This window comes from Pleurodeles waltl, chromosome 9 (genome assembly GCF_031143425.1).
Source record: "Pleurodeles waltl isolate 20211129_DDA chromosome 9, aPleWal1.hap1.20221129, whole genome shotgun sequence".
NCBI lineage: Eukaryota > Metazoa > Chordata > Amphibia > Caudata > Salamandridae > Pleurodeles > Pleurodeles waltl.
The window spans coordinates 692,744,739-692,766,587 of NC_090448.1; the positions used below are offsets into that span (position 1 = coordinate 692,744,739).

The 21,849-nt window shown below is 46.3% G+C and overlaps 1 protein-coding gene across 1 annotated transcript in view; it reads left to right on the forward strand.

The window, feature by feature from the left end:
* Positions 1-21,849, forward strand: part of SCYL1 (SCY1 like pseudokinase 1) — a 1,332,837-nt gene that overhangs the window by 216,923 nt on the left and 1,094,065 nt on the right. Inside the window, exons 7-8 of the mRNA XM_069207794.1 lie at positions 15,063-15,221; positions 15,429-15,536. Coding sequence (XP_069063895.1) covers positions 15,063-15,221; positions 15,429-15,536 — 267 coding nt within the window. The remainder of the gene's footprint in view (positions 1-15,062; positions 15,222-15,428; positions 15,537-21,849) is intronic.

A 21,849-nucleotide genomic window follows, 5' to 3' on the forward strand; every position in this document is an offset into this window, starting at 1 on the left:
CTTTCGTGTGTCTGCAAGCGATCGGGCAGCAGAAATGCCCTCTAGACACCTGGGAAATTTTGGGGGATATCTACACATACGGGGAGCGGCCCCTTGGGCAAGGGCCCTTCCCCAGGGGGCCAAATTATTTTTAGGCCATTTCTACCCCTAGACACCAGGGATTTTTTTTAATTTTTTTTTTATAAATATATGTGGGAGCGACCCCTTAGGCAAGGGTCGCTCCCTCGGGGGCCAATTTATTTTTAGGCGGGCAGAAACCACTAGACACCAGGGACATTTTTATTTTATATACTTACGCATAAGGGGAGTGGCCACATGGGCAAGGGCCGCTCCCCAGGGGGGCAACATATTTTTGGGTGTTTTCTGCCCCCCCCCCCCCGCCCTAGATACCTGGGAATTTTTTTGGGATATCTACACATAAGGGGAGCGGCCCCTTGGGCAAGGGCCCTTCCCCAGGGGGCCAAATTATTTTTAGGCCATTTCTACCCCTAGACACCAGGGATTTTTTTTTATATTTTTTTTTATATATATATATATATGTGGGAGCGACCCCTTAGGCAAGGGTCGCTCCCTCGGGGGCCAATTTATTTTTAGGCGGGCAGAAACCACTAGATACCAGGGACATTTTTTTATTTATACTTACGTAAAAGGGGAGTGGCCCCTTGGGCAAGGGCCGCTCCCCAGGGGGGCAACATATTTTTGTTTTTTTTCCGCCAACCGGGGGATGATCGGCCTATTATAATTAGGACGATCTGCCCCCAGTGGAGGCATAAACCTCTAGACACCAGGGATATATGTATTTTTTTATTTACTTTGTTTTTATGTATGGGGAGCGACCCCTTAGGCAAGATTCGCTACCCTGGGGGGGCAAATTGTATTTAGGCTATTTCTGCCCCCCTTGGGGGGGAGGGAGCAGATCGGCCTATTATAATTAGGCCGATGTGTCCCCAGGGGGAGCAGAAACCCCTAGACACCAGGGATATATTTTTCCTTATGTTTACTTTTATTTTTTATATATGGGGAGCAACCCCTTAGGCAAGGGTTGCACCCCTGTGGGGGCAAATTGTATGTAGGCCATTTCTGTCTTCCTTGGGGGCAGATCAGCCTATTTTTGTTAGGCCAATCTGCCTCCAAGGGGGACAGAAACAACTAGACCCCAGGGATTTTTTTTTTTTGTGTCAATTTCACGCAAGGGGACCAAACCCTTGGGCAAGGGTCGTTCCCCTGGGGGCAAATTTATTTTAGCCAATTTCTGCCCCCCTTGGGGGCAGATCGGCCTATTTCTATAATGCTGATCTGCTCCCAAGGGGGACAGAAACCTCTAGGCACAGGGGATTATCTAGAGGTTCACACAATTTTCCTCAGTCCTGTGCGAATAAAATCTGATATTCTAAGTAATATGTGTACTTCCAATAGTAGCAGCCTGTCAGTTGATTCACAGATGTTCTACTATAGCTTCCCATGGTGTTCTAATGAACAAATAGTGTGCTAACATTTCTTTATTTATGACACAACTGCGGCACACCTGAAGCATTCATAGAATCAAAACTGTCAAACCTAAAGCATTCCCTTAAAAAAAGAGCTAAATTAGAGCATTTGTTTTGTGATAGAAATCATTTATTTTTTAAATATTTTTTATTTATTTGTTATTAGTATTAAATACTCAGTACTTCCAAAACATTGTACCATGAACAACCTTGCACATATAGGCCAGTTCCCTCCCCCAACCAATCATCACAGAGGCAGCCCCACACACAAGGCGCCGGATTTACAGAACGTCTGGCAGGCATAAAGACACTGTATTCTCCTTGGTACTAGAACTGTTTTCCTGTATAAAATGATTTGTACTATAGTTCGCTCCGAGCCCCCATAGGTACGACATGGCCGGATCCTTCCTCTTCCTCTATTCGTTTGAGTATCTTCTGCCATGTTTGGATATCTTACTCAATGTGATCGTCTCGTCTGACCTGTCTTAGCCGTATTTCTTCTGCTACTGTCCATTCCTTGATATCCTTTGGCCATCCTTTTACATTGGGCCCCTGGGTATTCGCCCAAACGATCGCCACTCAGCGTTTGGCTAACAATACAGCTAGCTGCATGAATTTCCATTCCATTTTTTTACCTTTCTTTTTTTTAAATATATCCCAGTAAACACTTAACGGGGGTCAGTTCAAGTTCCACCTACTTACAAATCTTAACATTTGGACCACAAAGTCCCACAATGTTGGCACTGTAGGACAGTTCCAAGCTAAATGTAGGAAGGTTGCTGTTCGAGTGTGACACCTTTGACAACTATCATCCTTACAATGGTCAATTCTATGTAGAAAAACAGGGGTAAAGTGCGATGTTTATAATTAAAATGTGTTAGCTTAAATCTAGCATTGCATGTCACCTGTCGAAGCAGGGCACATATTGCCTTCCACTGTGTCTCAAGTGGCGTGTTAAGCTCAGTGTCCCAGGCATCTCGGGCCTGTAAGATGTGCTTGGGCGTGTCTGCCATCATGGCCCTGTAAATGTGAGATATAATGTGCTTCCCCACTCCCCTCCCCTCCCCCCCCCCCCCACCCCCACACCCCACACCGCCCCCACCCTCTACCCCATTTGCCTTTATTCAAGAAGTAGCCTAAGCAATGCCAATGAGGCAGGGGCCTCTGGGTATATGGGCCATTACCCTCTTAGTATATTGACTATGCTGGAATATATTAAAAACTGTCCCTGATTCAACCTGAAAGTGTCCGGTGCTGCCTCAAAGGTTACAAAAGTCCCACTTGGGTAAAGGTCTGAGAGTGTTGTAGTGGGTACCTAAGGTACTTACACCTTACCAGGTCCAGTTATCCCTTATTAGTGAAATGTAGACAGTGACTAGAAGCCAGGCTCTCTGGGGTAGTGTGGATGAGCAGCCAAGGCCTAACTAGGAGACATGCAAAGCACATGCAATACCACTGTTGTCACACAGTACTCACACACATGAAAGAAAATACTCAGTGTTACAAAAATAAAGGTACTTTATTTTGGTGGCACAAATACCAAAAATACCATAGAGACCATACTCCCTTAGGAGATAAGTAATACACACATTTTATACACCAGTATTCAGAAATAGCTGTAAAAACTGTTAGAAAACAGTTCAAATAGTGAAAATCACAATAGTTAGAAATGGGCCTAGGGGAACACAAACCATATGCTAAGAAAGTGGAATGCGAAAGTCGGTTTCTCACCTAGGCAAGTGTAATGTGTAGAGGGGCGCTGGGATTATTAGAAAACACCAAAGGTAAGTAATAGAACCTTACCCAGAGCCCCGGAAAGCAGGAGTAAATCACAGTAACTTTCCTAGAACACACAAGAACATGAGAAAGAAGATTATGCAAGAACCAGAAGAAACTGCAACACGGATTCCTGGACCTGAAAACCTGTGGAAAAAGGGGACCAAGTTCAAGAAGCAGTAAAGAGTCCAGGGAGAACAGGAGCCCGTGCTAACCCAGATGAAGGTGCAAAAGAAGAACCACCGGTCAAGAACAAAAGTCAGTACTGCACCCAAGAAGATGGATGCAGGTTCCTGGTTGATGCAGATGATGTCCCACGCCGGATGGATGATTGCAATCTGATTTGCATCACTGGATTCCGCCAACAACCCTTGGCATGCGCAAAGCTTGCGGTTAGCGGAAAATGGTGCTGCCCGGGACCAGGAGGGACCTGGTGGACTTTACCCAGGAGGGGTAGAAAGAGGGGGCTCTCAGCAACTCAGAGAGCCTTCAGAAGACCAGGCACGTCACACAGGAGTCCCACACTACGGGGACAAAGAAGGTGCAAAAGGAGGCCCACGCAGCACTGCACAAAGGGATCCCACGCCACCAGAGAACCACGCAGGAAGCTGTGCGTTGCAGGAAGGAGTGCTGGGGGCCGGAGCTGAGCAGTGCATGAAGAACTTTGTGGAAGGATGCCAAGAAGCCTTGGCAACTGCAAAACACGCAGTGCACGGGGGTACTGCCTTACGTGGGGAGGCAAGCTCTTACCTCCACGAAAGTTGGACGTGAGGACCACCGGGACCACTTCAGTCCACCACCCATGGTGCTAAATCCACGCACTTCTTCAGGAGAGGGGACCCAAGCCACCGGTCTTCTCTCCAGAAGGGGTGCCTGCTGACGCAGGGAAGGGACTCATTCACTTAAAGGGAGATTCCTTTGTTCTTCTGGTGCAGACTAAAGACTGGCTGTCCTCTGGGGATGCACGACTGGGAAACAGTGCAGTTGCTGGCAGCAGGTGAAGATACAATGTTGCAGAAGCCGTCTTTGCTTCTTTGTTGCAGTTATAGAGATCCTGGAGGGTCCAGCTGCAGTTTCTTCGGTAAGAAGGTGAAGTAAAGGATGCAGAGGTTTCCTGCTGGAGTCTCGTAATCTGAATCTGAGAAAACACCTGGAGGAGAGATCCTAAAAAGCCTTGAAAGGGGAACTGGTCAGCTACACAGGTAAGCACCTATCAGGGGAGGGCTCTGACGTCACCTGCTGGCACTGGCCACTCAGATGCTCCCAGAGTTCCCTACCACCTTGGAATCCAAGATGGCAAAACCCAGGGACCATCTGAAGGAGCTCTGAGCACCACCCCTGGCGTGATGATGGACAGGGGAGTGATCACTCCCCTTTCCTTTGTCCAGTTTCACACCAGAGCAGGGACAAGGGGTCCTTGAACCTGTGTAGACTGTATAATGCAAGGAGGGCACTATCTGTGCCCTTCAAAGCATTTCCTGAGCCTCTGGGAGGCTACCCCTCCCATGCCTCTAACACCTATTCCCAAGGGGAGAGGGTGCAACATCTCCCTGCCTAAGGAAATCCTTTGTTATGCCTTCCTGGGCTTGAGCTGCTCAAGCAGCAAGAGGGCAGAAACCTGTCTGTGAGGTGGCAGCAGCTGGAGCTACCTGGAAAACCTCAGAAGGCTGAAATGGCAGTAATGGGGGTCCCGCAAGGAGCCCCCAAAGTGCATGGAATCATAAAACCAGTGCCTGCAAAAGCCTTGGGGTATGATTCCAACATGTTTGATACCAAACATGGCCATATTTGGAGTTACCATTGTGAAGCTATATATGTTATGACCTTTGTCAAGTGCACTCGTAAAATGGCGTCCACGCACTCACGAAGTCCAGGAAAATGGTCCTGGACGACGTAGGGGCACCTCTGCTAGTGCAGAAGTGCCCTCACACACAGGTACTTTGCACCCATCCTTCAGGGTTGAAAGGCCTGACATATGGGTGACTTATAAGTGACCTGGTGCAGTGTAAATGGCAGTGAAGTGGTTCATGCACCATTTCCCATAGGCTGCAATGGCAGTCCTTTAGAAGCCTTTGCATGGGCTCCCTATTGGTGGCAAAAGAAATGCTGCAGCCCATAGGGATCCCCTGGAACCCTAATGTCCTGGGTACCAAGGTACCATATACTAGGGACTTACAAGGGGTGACCAGTATACCAATTTTGGGTGAAATAATGTGTTACCAGTATGCAGTGACAAAATTTAGAGGAGAGAGAGCATAATCACTGGGATCCTGATTAGTAGGATCCCATTGAACACAGTCAAATACACTGACATGAGGCAGAAATTGTGGGCAATATGCCAAAAATAGGGTACTTTCCTACAAGTAGCTATGCTAGTGTTTCTTTTCGAGAGTCATCCCTGAGAAGGGTTTTCTCCTAGTAGTCACCCTCTGCTAACAACCACGCTGCATGCTGTAATTGGGAGGCTAAATAATACTACTCTAAGTTGGGTATTTGCCAATCCTTCCTCCTCTAGTGGGAGGTGAAGGGTCTCACATTTCTCGCTCCCCCCCCATCCCCCACCCACCAACACCAGGGATAGTAAGTAGGAATGCAGGCGCCTGACTATTGAGCGAGAAAGTGTGTCTAGAGAATTCTGCAAAGTATATAGGCATCAAAGTAGAAATACCATTTTTGCCACTGCTACACGCCCTATTACTGACAATGGGAGGGTGTTCCAAAAATGCACTCATCCCTTTAAACCTGACAGTACTCTCTCAATATTAAGCTGATTTCGCAGTGTGACTGTGTGAGCCACCATTATTCAGAGATATCGGAAGTGGTCAGTTTCACCATCTTAGGGGCATTAGCGGTAAAGCTTCATGTGGGAGCCTCGCTAGGCTCCGCAATGGGGATATTACTGACTTATTGACTTTAATACATAGGCCCTATAGTCACCCAAAGGATTCCAGCTGTCTCATCAAAATAGGGATAGAGGACCTTGGCTCTGCTAAGTAAAAAAAGAGTATAATCCGCATACAGTGATAATTGGTGGCACATCCCGCCCACTGGAATGCCCCATCTTCTCATGTCCTGCCTAAGTCTCTGTGCCAATGGCTCCAGAGCCATCACAAAAAGCAATGGAGATAAGGGACACCCCTGTTGTGTGCCCCTCTCTATCTTCAGTTTGTCAGAGCGTTGTCCCCCCCATTCGGACCCTAGCTAAAGGTTCTGTGTAAAGGATGTTGACCCATTTCTGGAATTGTGGCCCAAACCCCAGAGCTGCGAGGACTGCCAAGAGGTAATTCCAATTGACGGTGTCAAACGCTTTTGCAGTATCTATCGAGACCAGTGCCAATTCCTCCTCCCCATCCTCTACCTCATGGAGCACATGCATCAATCTACGGGTATTCATAGTCGTGTTCTGTCCAGGTATAAACGCACATTGGTCAGGATGTACCAGCAAGGCCAATTCTGGGCTAAGCCATGTTACGAGGATCTTACTCAGTATCTTTACATCCAGGTTTAACATAGTGATAGACCGATAGGCCGCTGGATCGGAGGAGGCTGCCCCCATCTTGGGAATCATAGCAATGACCCCTCCTGCATTGATTCTGGTAATATATTATCAGTTAATGCCTCGTTTTACACCTAAACGCCGAGGAGCAAATTCAGTTGTAAATGCCTGATAAAGTTTGCCTGTGAAGCAGTCATTGCCAGTACTTTTACCCACTGGGAGGTATTTAATCGCTGCTTTAACCTCTTCAGGCGTAAGATCAGAGTCCAGCTCCTGTACTTCCATCTCACGCAGGTGGGGGAGGACCGCTCCATTTAAGTATTACAGTAAACTGTCTAGATCTGGGTCTCCCAGATTGGCATATACTCTCTCAAGGTGATCTCTGAACACCATAACTATATCGCGATGTGTGCTCGCCTCTCCCCCTTGGCGATTTGTGTGGTGAGGCACTAGGCTGCTCACGTCGGAGAACCCATGCCATGAGTCTCCCCGATCGATCACCCTCTCGATATAGGAACTGTTGAAATGATTTCAAAGTGTACCGTTCGTCTATCTCTGGTTTCCATCAGTAGTATGATGAGCTTAGCTTCCTCCCCCTAATTGCGTCTCTCTCGCATTTGACGTTGCTGGCATGCTGTCGGAGCATCCTCCCTCAGAGCAAGTTCTGTCTGTAGTGCTTTCCGCATTCCACAGTCCCAAACATCTTCCCCAGAGCACCGTCTTGCATGCCTCCCACACAGTTGCCCGCTTTTGTGTAGACGTCCAGTTATGTTTCATATAATCTGTTATTGATTGTGCATTAGTTTCTCCGCTGACAGGGTCTTGGAGAATCTATGATGGGAATCTCCAGCTATATAGGGTTCGGGAGCTACCGCCCCACTGGAACACACACGTCACTGGGGCATGATCTGATAAGTATTGTGTTAGATTAGATATTCCTGTATCTTGGGGGCTATGCGTTGTGTGAGCAGTATCCGGTCTAATCTTCTGAATGTGCCATGTGTATTCGGGTAACAAGTGTACTCCCTGAGGCCTGGGTGCGTGTCCCTCCATATGTCCCTGAACCCCAATTGTGAAATTGTGGCTTTCAAACTCTTAGTCATTTGTAGTTTGGTGCCCTGTCTGCGAGGGTGTCTGTCAAGGTCGCCATCCATAATGCAGTTGAAGTCCCCCACCCAGAAAGTCTCCGTGTGCGTAGACAGTTCACTGGCCAACGTGGGGTGAAATGTTTCATCATCTGTGTTCGGGCGTATGAGTTTAGTATTTCCAATTCCTGACCATCCAATGTTCCCTTAAGCAGGATGTATCTACCCTCAGTATCTGCCTCCATAGATTGCAGGGAAAAAGGCACTCCTGGAGCTATCCAGGTGAACACCCCCCTGTTGAATGAGGAGAAGGTAGCATAGTAATTCTCCCCCCTCTATTTTTTAGCCAGTTTCTGCGCATCAGCGTCTGTCAGGTAGGTCTCTTGAAGGCTAGCTATAGTGACCCCCCTGCGCCTAAGCAGTGACATGAACCTATATTATTTCATAGCATTACTGAGTCCACTCACATTCCAAGTGAGAAGTTTAAAAGTGTTTTGAACTACCATTGTGTTGCATAATCTAAGTTTACAGTCTGAGGAGTTATCTCTGGTGTGACACGACCATATTGTGCATAACTAAACAATGTATTAAACATAGAAAACCTAACTTACAACTTTCCCAATTCCCTCCCCCCTCCCACGGACAACCGTTACATTAATCTATCGGAGCACACCCAATTTTGTGTCTGGACGTAAACACTCCCCCTACTGGTCCAACTGGGACCCTTTATCTTTCGTTTGCTGCTCCCCCCATTTTGCTACATCTATTACCCCATGTGCACCCTGCTAGCTGACCACCATAAGGTGGGTTGACAAAAAACAATAGAATCATTATGTTTTTTTCAAGTCATCTCTGTGTTGTGATGCCATAAGGCTCATAATGACTAGGGCTGGTCATTTTGTAGATTCAACACGTCGGCCTAAAGTTCACTCCTGTGCAGGTGGTGCCCTAGAGTTTTAAGCAAGAAAACACTATATTTCCTCTCTGGTGTCATGATCCTCAACCCTCCTGGAGTCCCCCATCAAGGGGTACTGTGTTGGGGACAATCTCTGAGTTGGGGTACAGACTGTGCGAGCCGACCTCTCCCGATGACTCCCGCTCTGGGGACCAGCCAGCTCTCTCCAAGGAGGTTGATTTAGTCAAATGCAAAGCACCATCCTCTCCTATGCGAATTCTGTTACGGGGCGAAGAGTTGTGTTCTGAGCTCTCTCTGCAAGTGTCTGCAGTTACTCTGGATGTTCAAGCATCTCGTGGACTTCTCCATTATCGACTCTCCCTGCTCCGGCCTGTAGCCTCTGGAACACCGATTTCAAGCCAGTCCCACACATCTAGTGACATATCAAAAAAATTTGCTTTACCATTATGGATGACTTTCAGTTTGCCACGGTACAATAACATGTAGTTCAGTCCCATGGATGACTTTCAGTTTGCCACAGTACAATAACATGTAGTTCAATCCCATGGCCTTTAGTTTTTGTTTTGCTGCCAAGAAGGATTTGCGCTGTTCTTGCACTTGTTTTGTATAGTCTGGGAAAATGGCAATCTTACAGTTCTGGTACTGCGGTATTTCCTGTTCCCGGACGCTCTCAGGATGCAGTCTCTGTAGTTAAGGATTTTAGCTATAAGGGCCCTCAGAGGGGCACCCGGGCGGGGAGGGGAAACCAGGACTCTTGTGCGCCCTTTCAGTCACAAAGATCTCTGAGAGGCCATGGAGTTTTAGTAATCCAATCCTCCATAAAGCTCTCTTCTGAGATGTATGTGTTACCCGATCATTGTTGCACACACCGATGATTCAAGTGTGGATGTGTAGTTATTCTCCACAGAGGGTGGCCGCCAAGCTCACAGTCACGCGGACACATCTTGGCGACCATGCCTCCTCCTCTCTGCATTGGCCAATGACATGTGCAATGGCTTGTTTAAGGACACAGAGCTCTAGCTGTTGTAGTAGGGAATCTGTTCTCTTAGTCCTAGTGCTGCGATTCAGTCTTCAGATATGTCCAAGGCAGAATCAGCACCAGTTCCCCATCTTTCTCTACAGGGGCTGCAGAAGCTGGCACTAAGGTACATTTTTGCTGAGGATCAAAGTCTTTAGCTGAACCTGGAGGTCAGGAACCACTTGGTTCTGATAGATTATTTCCAGACACTCTCCCTTTATTAAACTGATTCTACTGGGTCACACTTTCCCAGACTCCGCGGCTGGGATTGTCCTCGGCAGACAGGCCGCCCCTGCAGTTTAAGGTTTTCTCTTTCTTCCTTTAGTCAGGCCTTGAGGCTCCCAGCTCCTAGGCAGAACCACAGCTCCTCCAGCAAGGTGTGCAGTGTTCCATCACCTCTGGGAGACTGCCTCTCAGTGATACCATTCTTGAATCACAACAGTTCTTGAAGTACTTTGTGGATTATCTCCATGTTTGGTCCAGTGAAGCAACTTGATAGTTGTAACCTTGTAGAAAAGTGTTCTTCACAGTTTTATACAATGTTTTCAAACAAGGGTTATGGATTCACTGTCTACAGTTGAGGAACTGGATTTTGGTGATTTGTATACATAAAATAATCTGCCTTTTTAAGAAGGTGATGGCTGTCACAACAGGCATTGATGATGCTGGCTCCAACCATGAGTGTCCATAGCATAAGCACAAATAGTGTGAAGCACTTCACCTAGCTGTCCTCAGCCGTACAGGACAGGTCACTCAATTGGAGACAATAGGCTCAGGCCCTGTCCAGAAACCTCTCACCCTCACATAAGGGAATTTAATCGCTCACCTCCATTCCCCTATTATCACCCAACTGGCAGTGCTCAGGAAGGACTAATCAGCTGCCTCTGGCTAAATAGCTTACGTTGAATTTTTAAGTCCAGCTATGTCTCCGGCTCTCTGCACTCAGTGCCTGTGGGTACAACTTCCAGCTCTAGAAAGCAGGCAGTTTGCTTCCACTGGCTGGGCAGATTCTGTCAACACTTCATATTGTGCTTTGTTAAAACCAAGGGCAGTCCAAATTGGATTCTACTTGCTTATAGCACACATACACTGATAACCACTTGGAGTCCTGACCTCATGACTATTTTCTCTTTCTGCCTTTCCCCGTCCATCTCGCTGTTGTGTTGTGGGAGCTGCAGACAAAATTCAGGACTCAATGGCATTGTGGCTTCTCACTGAGGTTTGGTGGTCATCAGTGTATACTTTAAAATCTTCCAATAGCTACAGTGCTGGCTGTAAACAAGGTCTCCTGATGGGTACTTCTTACAGCAGATTGTTAACCTTTACTTTTTCTTTTCTTTTTTTTCAATATCCCCAAGTGCTAGACTGTGTCTAGAGAGTTTTTCAGCAATGCTCTTGCTGATAGGTAGCACAGTGTAACTCTGCAGTGATTCCATACCAACCTGGAAGAGATGGGTAGAGCCAAATATAAGAGCCACTGATGCACACTGATGTCAGTTTGTTTATTTCCACAACCTTCCATGCAGATCCAGGTCTCTGCTCCCAACTTTGTCTGGTTTCTAGTTACTTCAAAATGTACCTAAGAGAGCGTGTCCGGGTCAGTGTCTGTCCCAAAACGTCAGACTGCAAGGAGTGCTGCAACTGCAGGAAGCAGCTGTCTGTCGCAGACTTGTACAAAATTAAATTAACATTATTTTTATATTGCACAACTACTTCCTGAAGGCATCTAGGTGACATTAACCTCTTGTATGTGGGCTTCTATCACAACTTGAATTTGTACAATAAATGTGCCTTCATGTACCCGAAAATGATCCAGCAGTAGGAGGAAAATCTATGCGTCACTTAACATAAGAAGAGTTCCCAGTCGAAACTTGAGTCCTGCTCCCACTCAAAATCACAGGCCGCTTTCAGTCTTGTTCAGGAAGCCAGTCCTGCCCAAACTCTTCCGGTAATTCCAAGTCGAAAATGCATTATAAGTGTTATTAAGCTAAACTGGGCCTAACCCTATCCTTCCTCTCAAAATCAATTGAGAAGGCATGAGGGCGTCAATAGAAAGATCACAACTTTCTGATGTCTTCTTAATTTGATCCAGTCCTGTAACTGGTTCCAGCAGGCCCGAGTTCTCTGGGCTGTCATCAACACTACAGCAAATAGCCTTCAAGGAGGCAATGCTGCAAAGCTTTTAGTCACTTCACACTCCCTGTGGAGTGCCTTTGGGCCCCACACAGCTGCTGTGGTTTCCACCTGAACTTCTGCCAGGACTCCCTCATCTCCAGCTGCTCCTTTGCAATATGTTCCCGGGCCTCAGCCAATGCTAAGCTAGACTTCGACCCTTGGTCCACAATAGTACCTTACATTCTAGCACCTGTGCCTACTCCAAAGACACCATCCCCAGACCTGACCCCAAAACTTAGTCAACCTGATCCATGCCTATATTGCAGTACGAGATTGCAACAGTGCATCCAGTCACTATGCATCCTGACATTAATTCTTTGCTTCTTCCTAGAATCCATTACCATGAGAGACTAGAGTCTTTACTTGGATCTGACTCTGAAGCTGTTCACAGTATGCAAAATGTTCAGAAGTCAATGATGATGAGGCAGGGGTCTGTGTCGTTCCCCCTCAGTGTACCAGTGGCAACTATACTTGGATTCACTGAATGCCGGGAGGATTGATGTATCTCCAAAGATTGAACTGGACACGCCACCTTGGCCGCCAATTGAAGAAAGTGCCTCTTCTTCAGTATTTGTGCTAAGGGCTGCAGAACTGCTAGATTTACAGTTGCATACTGGTGAAACTAAGACAAATGTACTACTGAGATCCTTCAAATAGGTATACCTCTTGTGAGCCTGTATTCCACTATTGACATTCAGCAATGCGCTCATGAACACTCATGGCCACCAGGTCAAAGCTGTGGTCCGGTCCACCAGCAAGACCAGTGCCTGGTGTTACCAGTTTCCTGTTAAGGCATCTTATGGCTGAAAGTCTGGTGGTGTGGGTGTTGACAAGTAAACTAGCACCCAGTGTTTTTCCAAAGAACCCTCCAAATAGAGTCAAAACGTATTGATAACTTTAGAAAATTAATGTTGCCTACACTTATGATCTTTGGAAGCAGTGTGCCTTAGGGGCAGGTACACCATTGCTTTATGGGAGGTGGCAAGGGAGGTCTTGGGGGCTGTCCCGAAAGACCTCAGAGCCTCGCTGGCTCGAATGGTTCTTGATGTCTAGGCCATGGCACAGTATGTCTTGCATGCTGGCTTGGACACAACAAACTGTGGTGGCAGAGCTATTGACACCAGTGTAGTGCTTAGAAAATAGGCCTTGATGAGGTTAGTTGGGTTTTCAGGAGCAGCCCAGTTGTCCTTGATAGACATGCCTTTTGATGACTTCAGTTTGTTTGGAGAGAAGGCTGACTTGGCGCTCAAACTATTTAAGGACAGTTGATCCATGGCATATTCCTTGGGATGCTTGTCTCTTGTATTTCTGTGTATTTCCTCTAACAGTACAGAAACTATAAGGGTTAATCAGGAGGCTAGCTTACAGCAGACAGCACCAGCCCTCCAAATCTGTGCAGTAGCAGTAACAGCAGACCCATTCCTTTTGGGGCAGCCAAGGCCATTCACAACCGGAGGGGCAGCTCTCTTCTTTCTTTGCTGCAGTGGCTACCAAGTCCCTTTAACTCACAGGCCCACACTCCACTGATAAGAGGCAAAATACAATATTCCTCACAGCTGGAGATCCATCACATTGGACAGATAGGTCTTGTAAAACATTCAAAGGGGCCACACCCATCCTAATTTTAGTTCTTTCCTGTCTCGTTTTTCCGCACATCACAGTGGCTCTCAGTAAAATATTGTACAATCTTGCTCCAAGTAGTCAACCTTCTGCTGGCCAAGGATGCCATCTAGTCAGTGGATGCTGGATACGGAAGGAGGATAATTGTGCTATTTCAATTCTTTCCTCATACCAAAGGAGGATTGATATCGCACTGATAAACTGGACCATCGGCCATTGAAACCCTCTTTATGGAAAGACATATTCAAATGACATACTGTCTCAGCGGTAAATGCCACAATTGTTCTGTAAGACTCACTTCCAATAATACACTTATTATTCCCTAGCATTTGTGGCTTAGTCATATATTTCAGACATAAATGTCTTATCAGGGGTTGTATCTACCAAAAGGTTTTGTGACACTTTTTTCTCTTTTCAGAATAGCCTGTTTATATTTTTTCAGTGAAAGGAGTGCAATACATACAGTGTAAACTTAGTGCAGATGATGCATTGCTCAACTATTTGAACATACTTATTGTTGAGAAATCTTTCTTGGCCAAAAGTTCACGGAGGAAAAGGTCAATATGTATACATTATCTTCTCTGAGATTAATTCAAGAAACAACCACAGAGTGGGGTGTTGATGTTTCGACCCGTTATTAATTTTTGGGTCTCATCAGGACCTAAGGTCATCTGACGAATGCACAAGCCACTAGGTAAGTATCACAAAGCCCTCATAAATAGCCTTTTGGGTATTTCATTATCTATTGTATGGCCATGTGACATCCTCTAAAACTCAGAATCTACCACCAACCAATGTTCCTCTAATTGTGTTACTGACACAGCAGTTGTTCTTTTGGTGTGCTGGATTTTAACCTGCAGAATGTCTTGTATACTTGGCGTGGAACTGAGCCAAACTAATTTTGATTAAGAAAACACATTGTACTAAACTGTTTAGGAGATCTTACAGTTAAAATTCTCTGTACAGGGACTGAAGAGTGCCAGATAGTGGTGTTCACATCTTCCTACTAGATACTTATATTTCCTTTTCCTGAAACAGCTGTTTTTTCCCGTTCTTTATGTTTATCTCAGCCCTTAGGAATTTTTGTAACTTAAGGATCAGCAACTTATCCTATAAAATATGATATTCCTCTTCTTTGTTTCCCATCTCCATACTACATAGAGTTTAATCATCTTCCTCCTCATTCAGAGCTGTGTTTGTTTGTACCTCATGAACTTCCACCTTTTCAGATGATGTGCTACCTTTCTCTTCGTTGTTCTATTTTATCAAATCATGCTCAGTAAAGCTTCTACTTCCGTGTTTTTTTAGTCCATCTGGTACATTCTTCTCATTCTAGGTCTTTTATAGCTTTTCTTACCTTTCTACAGCTCCTTTGTTAACTTGTGTTGCAGGAATTTAGAGGTCGCTTGTTTGTTTCTGTTGTCAATTAACTGTATTCTTTTCTATTCAAGTCCTGGCATAATGACGTTTTTGTCTACTTTTTGTATAGATTAAAGAGCCAGCAGAACTGCAGACATTCTTCCAGCAGCTTAGCAACAACCTGGACTCTTTTCCAGAGGATTTTTGCCGGCATAAGATCCTCCCTCAGCTGTTGACGGCTTTTGAGTTTGGTAGTGCTGGGGCGGTCATCTTAACCCCTCTGTTTAAGGTATTTGCATGGTAAATCTGATTTCATGAGTTTCTGTGGGAGGTATCTTGAAGGGCAAGTTTCCTGTTTTGTATCCTCAGTGCCACTTTAATACCACTAAATATATTCTATATTTATTTTATTACTCCAGTATAGACTACCTGGAAAAGAGGTTTTTTTTTTTTTTTTTTTTTTTTTTTTTACTTAAAGTCCTTTGTTCTTTCGCAGGTGGGAAAGTTTCTCACTGTTGAAGAATACCAGCAGAAAATCATTCCTGTAATCGTCAAAATGTTCTCATCTACAGATCGAGCTATGAGGATCAGGCTGCTCCAGCAGGTATGTTTTGTGTAAGTCATGGCACCCTAAACCTAAATTTGCTTGGTTCACTCTACTGCTAGTCTTCTTCTCTGTACATTTCCCTTGTTTACGTTCTCAGATGTGTAACTCTCTAACTTTATTCTAACAGTGTTTACCACATAACCAAGGAAAGTGGGACTAAGACCGTTATCTAGAGCATGGTGGATGCAAGGCATTCACCACAGTAGGACAATGTCCCGCCTGCCCTATTAGAGTGTGCACATGTCAATAAACTCTAAATCTGATGGGTATTGTCCAAGAAAACACAGCCTCAAACTTCTGAGTAACTTTCAGAAGCCTACTGGTATCGGCATAAAGCATTTAATGAAACAGCAATGATCATTGGGAACAATGCTCCATAAAGTGCTCTTGATTACATTCTTGTATGTTCTCAAATGAATATCTTTGATTATTACACAGCCAATTAGTGACAAACTTTTAGTGATATTTGAAGCATAAGAAATTAATTTAACAGGCACTCATCATGCACTCGTCATATGGTATATACTGATTATCATTGGTGCACAGTGCATGAGGCAGTTCTATGAAGAAGGCAACAACACATCCTTTGTCTTTGGATATTAATTTTATGTGACGGGTATGTCATCCTATTGACATCTGGCTTTGCACTAAGGCCTACCTGTCCTCATGTCCTAGGTTACAAGCTTGCTTCTCGGTAACAGCCCTTCAGTTTAATCAGAAGCCCTCTTTCTTCCCTGTTTCTCACAAAAGTATTGTTCTAGCTTCACCCTAAAGTTCTGCTCGATCTTGCCTAATGCTGCCTTGCAATCACGGAAAGCCACTGCTCTGCCCTATTCTTTTGCCTTTATCCAAATCCACCATCTTTGCATGTGATAATGTTCTGCTCTAGCTCACACTTTAAAAGACACACTAAAAGCACCACCTTAATTGTTCTCTGCCATAGTGGGCCAAATCCCTATTTTTTGCAGATGTCCTGCTTCCGCCAATCTGTAAAAATCCCCGAAAGTGTGACTTAGAGGGGGCACTGAGAAAAATCCAAATCCCCTAGCTTATCCATTATCAGTTGATGGCTGTAATGTGCTGCACTCGCCTGGAAGAGACAATTGGAATTTGAGGCGAATAGAGGCAGAATGGAGTGTTTTCACAGGAATGGGTAAAGAGTGGGACTACAATGAGAATGGAAATATGTGAAATTAGCCCAACGTCCTGTGACCACGGAGGGTGCCAGTTTCATAAATATGTTGCTACTGAGGGCAGCCAGGGTGAAGTGCATTGCAAAGATGAGAAATTGCTATTGTTTTTTGGGGGGTTGTTCTGCCTCAAATGCACTGACTGTATAACAGGTAGATTCTGTTGCAGCTGCACCGTAGCGAACAGAATTATCGGGGCGCTTAAATGCAGGTAAAACAACAAAAACTGAAAACAAGTTCCTAGGAGTATTACTGCAACTTGGGCCAGGGACTTTGGTGGCATATTTGAAGAAGACTTAAGCCCTAAATTATGTGAATACAGTGTTGGGTCTGAAACATCTTCTTTTATGGGGCTGTATGTAGTATGGTCAATTCTGAAGGCGTTTATGTACAAATTACATTTGTTTAGCTTCTCTCACGCCACTGTGCGCCAGATTTTCTGCACTTTCTGTACATTGAGTGCCATTTACAGTAGCTGGATCTGTCCTACATGTGGATCACCCTAGAAAGTCCATGCTGAAGTGATCTTGAAGCCCGGTTATTGAAATAGACAAAGATTAACCTGGTACGAAAATGCATTTTCCACCAGTTTTGAGAGAGAACCTCACAAGGAGAGAAGCTAAGTGTTGGAAATGGCCTTTTTTGCAGGGTTATCCCCAAACTTTTTGCCTTTTTCCTCCTATTTTTTTAGGTCTGTTATTGCTGGTTTATTGTCTCTGCACACTTTACCAGTGCTAAAGTGCAAGTGCTCCCTATAGAAACTGTACTGTTGATTGGTTTATCCATGATTGGCATATTTGATTTACTAGTAAAGTGCACTAGAGGTGCCCAGGGCCTGTAAATCAAATGCTACTAGTGGGCCTGCAGCACTGATTGTGCCACCCACATTAGTAGCCCTGTAAACATGACTCAGACCTGCCATTGCAGTGTCTGTGTGTGCAGTTTTAAACTGTCAGTTGGACTTGGCAAGTGTACCCACTTGTCAGCCCTCAACCTTCCCTTTTACTACATGTATAACACCCCTAAGTTAGGCCCTAGGTAGCCCTATGGGTAGGGTGCAGTGTATGTTTAAGGTAGGACATATACTAGTGTGTTTTATATGTCCTAACAGTGAAATGCTGCCAAATTTGCTTTTCACAATGCAAAGCCTCTCTCTCCCATAGGTTAACATGGGGGCTGCCTTTAAATATCCTTAAAGTGCAGATTCTCTTAGAGAGCAGATACAAATGTGTAGTTTAGGGTCTCTGAGCTCACAATTTAAAAATACATCTTTTAGTGAAGTTGGTTTTTAGATTGTTAGTTTGAAAATGCCACTTTTAGAAAGTAGGCATTTTCTTGCTTAATCCATTCTGTGGATTCCCCGTCTGGGTCAGTTTGAAGGTTGGGCTGTTCACACCTCTCCTCTCCTGCATATCTTGATTAGCCATCTGTGCTGGAGGGGAGGAATGGTCACTCACACCTGAAAGGACTGTGCCTGCCCTCACACAATGCCGTGTCCAACCCCTGGTGAGTGTATAGGGCCCAGCCTGGACAAGGAAGGATGTTGCAAACACTTGAGACTTTGCTTTAAAGTTTGCCAACTTCAAAGGCAGAACTGGGTATAAGAAGAAGGCCCAAAACCCTAGACTTGTTGAATCTTTCTGGAATCAAGAGGAACTTCTGCCCAGGAGAAGAGCTGAAAGGCTGAAGGAGGAGTACTGTCCCTTTGCTGTGTTGCTTTGCTGGACTGGCCTGCAGTTGCTGCTTCTGCCTGAAAAGAGTGCAAAGGGTGAACTGTGCTGTGTGTCCTGTTTGAGAAAATTCTCCAAGGGCTTGGAGTAGAGCTTGCCTCCTGTTGTAAGTCTCAGGGACACCAAAGACTTCAGTTTCCTCGACCTGCAGCACTGGGAACTGTGTGTTTTGTGCTGTTTAAGAGGAGAAACCACTGCGACGCCACCGGCCTGCACCGTGACCTGCCAACGCCACACGGAGTCGCATTGCCCAGCTTCGCACCGTGACCCTGGTCTCCCCGATGCCATCATCAGACGACTTCAACGAGCCGCTGCTCGCACCGCGACCGCTGGGCCGGCACTCCGGCATCGCCTGCTCACACCGCAGCCTGGGCATCCCGACTACGCTACTCCTGATGAAACCGGCGCCGCTGCCTGCACCGTGGCCTGTGGACACTGCTCGTGAGATACACAAAGCACCGTCCCATCCCACACCGCAGCCCCGGTCCACCAACGCCAGCACTGTCGACTCCTGTGTCGTCACCAGGCATCCTGCCTGCACCGTGGCCTGTGGACACCGCACGTCGCACCGCCCTGCTTCACACCACACCCCTGGTCTCACCGACACCGCTGGACGCAGTCACCGAGCCGCTGCCGGCACCGTGACCTGTGCACACCGCACGTCGCATCGTCCTGCTTCGCACCACAGCCCTGACGCAATCCACGCCGGCGCACCTGACTTCATCAGCCTGGAGTTCGATCTGCAACGCGTGTGACCTCAAGGGCCAGACGACTCCTGCACCGACTCCGGAACCGACACTGCGACGTCAGTGACGCCGCTCTCCGGAGCTTACCGCGAGGATCACGACGCCCTGCAAATCCAAGGTACTGTTTGCAGGTCTTCCTGACACCGTAGCTGGCCTGCAACGCCGCGGCAGGGCTGAACTGTTGGTTTTGTTGATCACGACGCCGTGATAGCCCCAGGTAGAGCTATCGACTTCAAGGAACAGTAGTTTTGAGTAAATCTTGCAGAATTCATATTTTTCTTAATGTATGTTGGATTTTTATAGATAAATATTTGCTATTTTTTTTAAAACTGGTGTGGTGTCCTTTTGTAGTGTTTTCACTTATTACTGTGTGTTATGGGCAAATGCTTTACACATTGCTTCTGAGATAAGCCTGACTGCTCTTGCCAAGCTACCAAGGGGGTGAGCAGTGGTTATCTGAGCGGGTATCTCCCTTATCCTGACTAGAGTGAGGGTCCCTATTTGGACAGGGTGCAAACCGACTGCCAACTAGAGACTCCATTTCTAACACTTAGGAAGAGAAATTTATTTGGACTTAATAACACCTCTATATTGAGAAGGCTATTTTTAATGTTCAGACTGGGGAGTGCTTCCTGTTACTAAATTGACATAATGCAGGTTTATATCTGAAGCAAATGTCTTTCTCAAAAATGACCTATGAGTGTGATGGATTATCAAAAATATCAGTATTGAACTCTTGTTTTGCTTTGTCCATAGAATGTGTATATGTAGGAGACTGGCCTGGCTTATAGTGGGTACCTTGTGGTACTTACACCTTGTACCAGGTTCAGTTATCCCTTATTAGTAGAATAGAGGTGTTTCTAGCAGCTTAGGCTGTTAGAGGTAGCTATGGCAAAGCAGCTTAGGCTGAACTAGGTGACATGCAAAGCTCCTACTATACCACTTATATCATATAGCACAATATCATAAGAAAACACAATACTCAGAGTTACTAAACATTAAGGTACTTTATTTTAGTGACAATATGCCAAAAGTATCTCAGAGGATACCCTCACTAAGGAGGTAAGTAATATACACAAAGTATATGTACACAAACCCAAAACAGGTAAGTAACAGTAAGAAGAGTAGTGCAAACAATGTAGAATCACAATAGGATGCAATATGTAGACATAGGTCTAGGGGCAACACAAACTATATACTCCAAAAGTGGAATGTGAATCACGAATGGACCCCAGACCTATGGGAGGTTGCAGAGGGTCGCTGGGACTGTAAGAAAACAGTAAAGGTGTCCAAAATACCCCACCCCAACACCCTGAAAAGTAGGAGTAAAGTTACCCTACTACCCCAGAAGGACAAAATAGTCGTGATAGGGGATTCTGCAAGAACCACAAGCACCAGCAAAACACTGAAGACGGATTCCTGGACCTGAGGACCTGTAAAGGAAGGGGACCAAGTCCAAGAGTCACGCAAGTGTCCAGGGAGGGCAGTAGCCCACGAAACCTCGGATGAAGGTGCAAAAGGGCTGCCTCCGGGTGGAAGAAGCCGAAGATTCTGCAACAACAAAAAGGGCTAGGAACTTCTCCTTTGAATGGAAGACATCCCACGGCGTGCTGGAGGTTGCAGAAGTGTTTCCACGCAGAAATACCGCAAACAAGCCTTGCTAGCTGCAATAGTCGCGGTTGAGGATTTTGGGTGCTGCTGGGGACCAGGAAGGACCAGGATGTCGCCCCTTGGAGGAGGAGACAGAGGGGGCGGTCAGCAACTCTGAGAACCCCGCAGAAGCAGGCAATACCTGCAGAAGTACAGGAACAGGCACTTAGAAGATCTGAGGACAGAGGTCGACTCAGAGTCACAAAGGAGGGTCCCACGACGTCGGAGTCCAACTCAGCGAGTTGGGCAATGCAGGACGAAGTGCTGGGGACCCAGGCTATGCTGTGCACAAAGGAAGTCCTGGAAAAGTGCACAGAAGCCGGAGCAGCTGCAAATCACGCAATACACAGGTTTGCTCTCTGGCGTGGGGAGGCAAGGACTTACCTCCACCAAATTTGGATAGAAGGGCCACTGGACTGTGGGAGACACTTGGACCCAGCTCCTGTGTTCCAGGGACCACGCTCGTCAGGATGAGAGGGGACCCAGAGGACCGGTGATGTAGAAGTTTGGTGCCTGCGTTGGCAGGGGGAAGATTACTTCGACCCACTAGAGATTTCTTCTTGGCTTCCAGTGCAGGGTGAAGGCAGACAGCCCTCAGAGCATGCACCATCAGGAAACAGTCGTGAAAGCCGGCAGGATGAGGTGCTACAATGTTGCTGGTAGTCGTCTTGCTACTTTGTTGCTGTTTTGCAGGCGTCCTGGGGCAGCCAGAAAAAGAGGTTTGGCTACCAAGAAAGGAGGCTTGGCTACTGAAAGAGGTAAGCACCTATCAGGCGGGGTCTCTGACGTCATCAGCTGGCACTGGCCACTCAGAGCAGTCCATTGTGCCCGAACACCTCTGAATCCAAGATGGCAGTGTTCTGGGACACACTGGAGGAGCTCTGTTCACCTCCCCTGGGAGGTGCAGGTCAAGGGAGTGGTCACTCCCCTTTCCTTTGTCCAGTTTCGCGCCAGAGCAGGGCTGGGGGATCCCTGAACCAGTGTAGACTGGCTT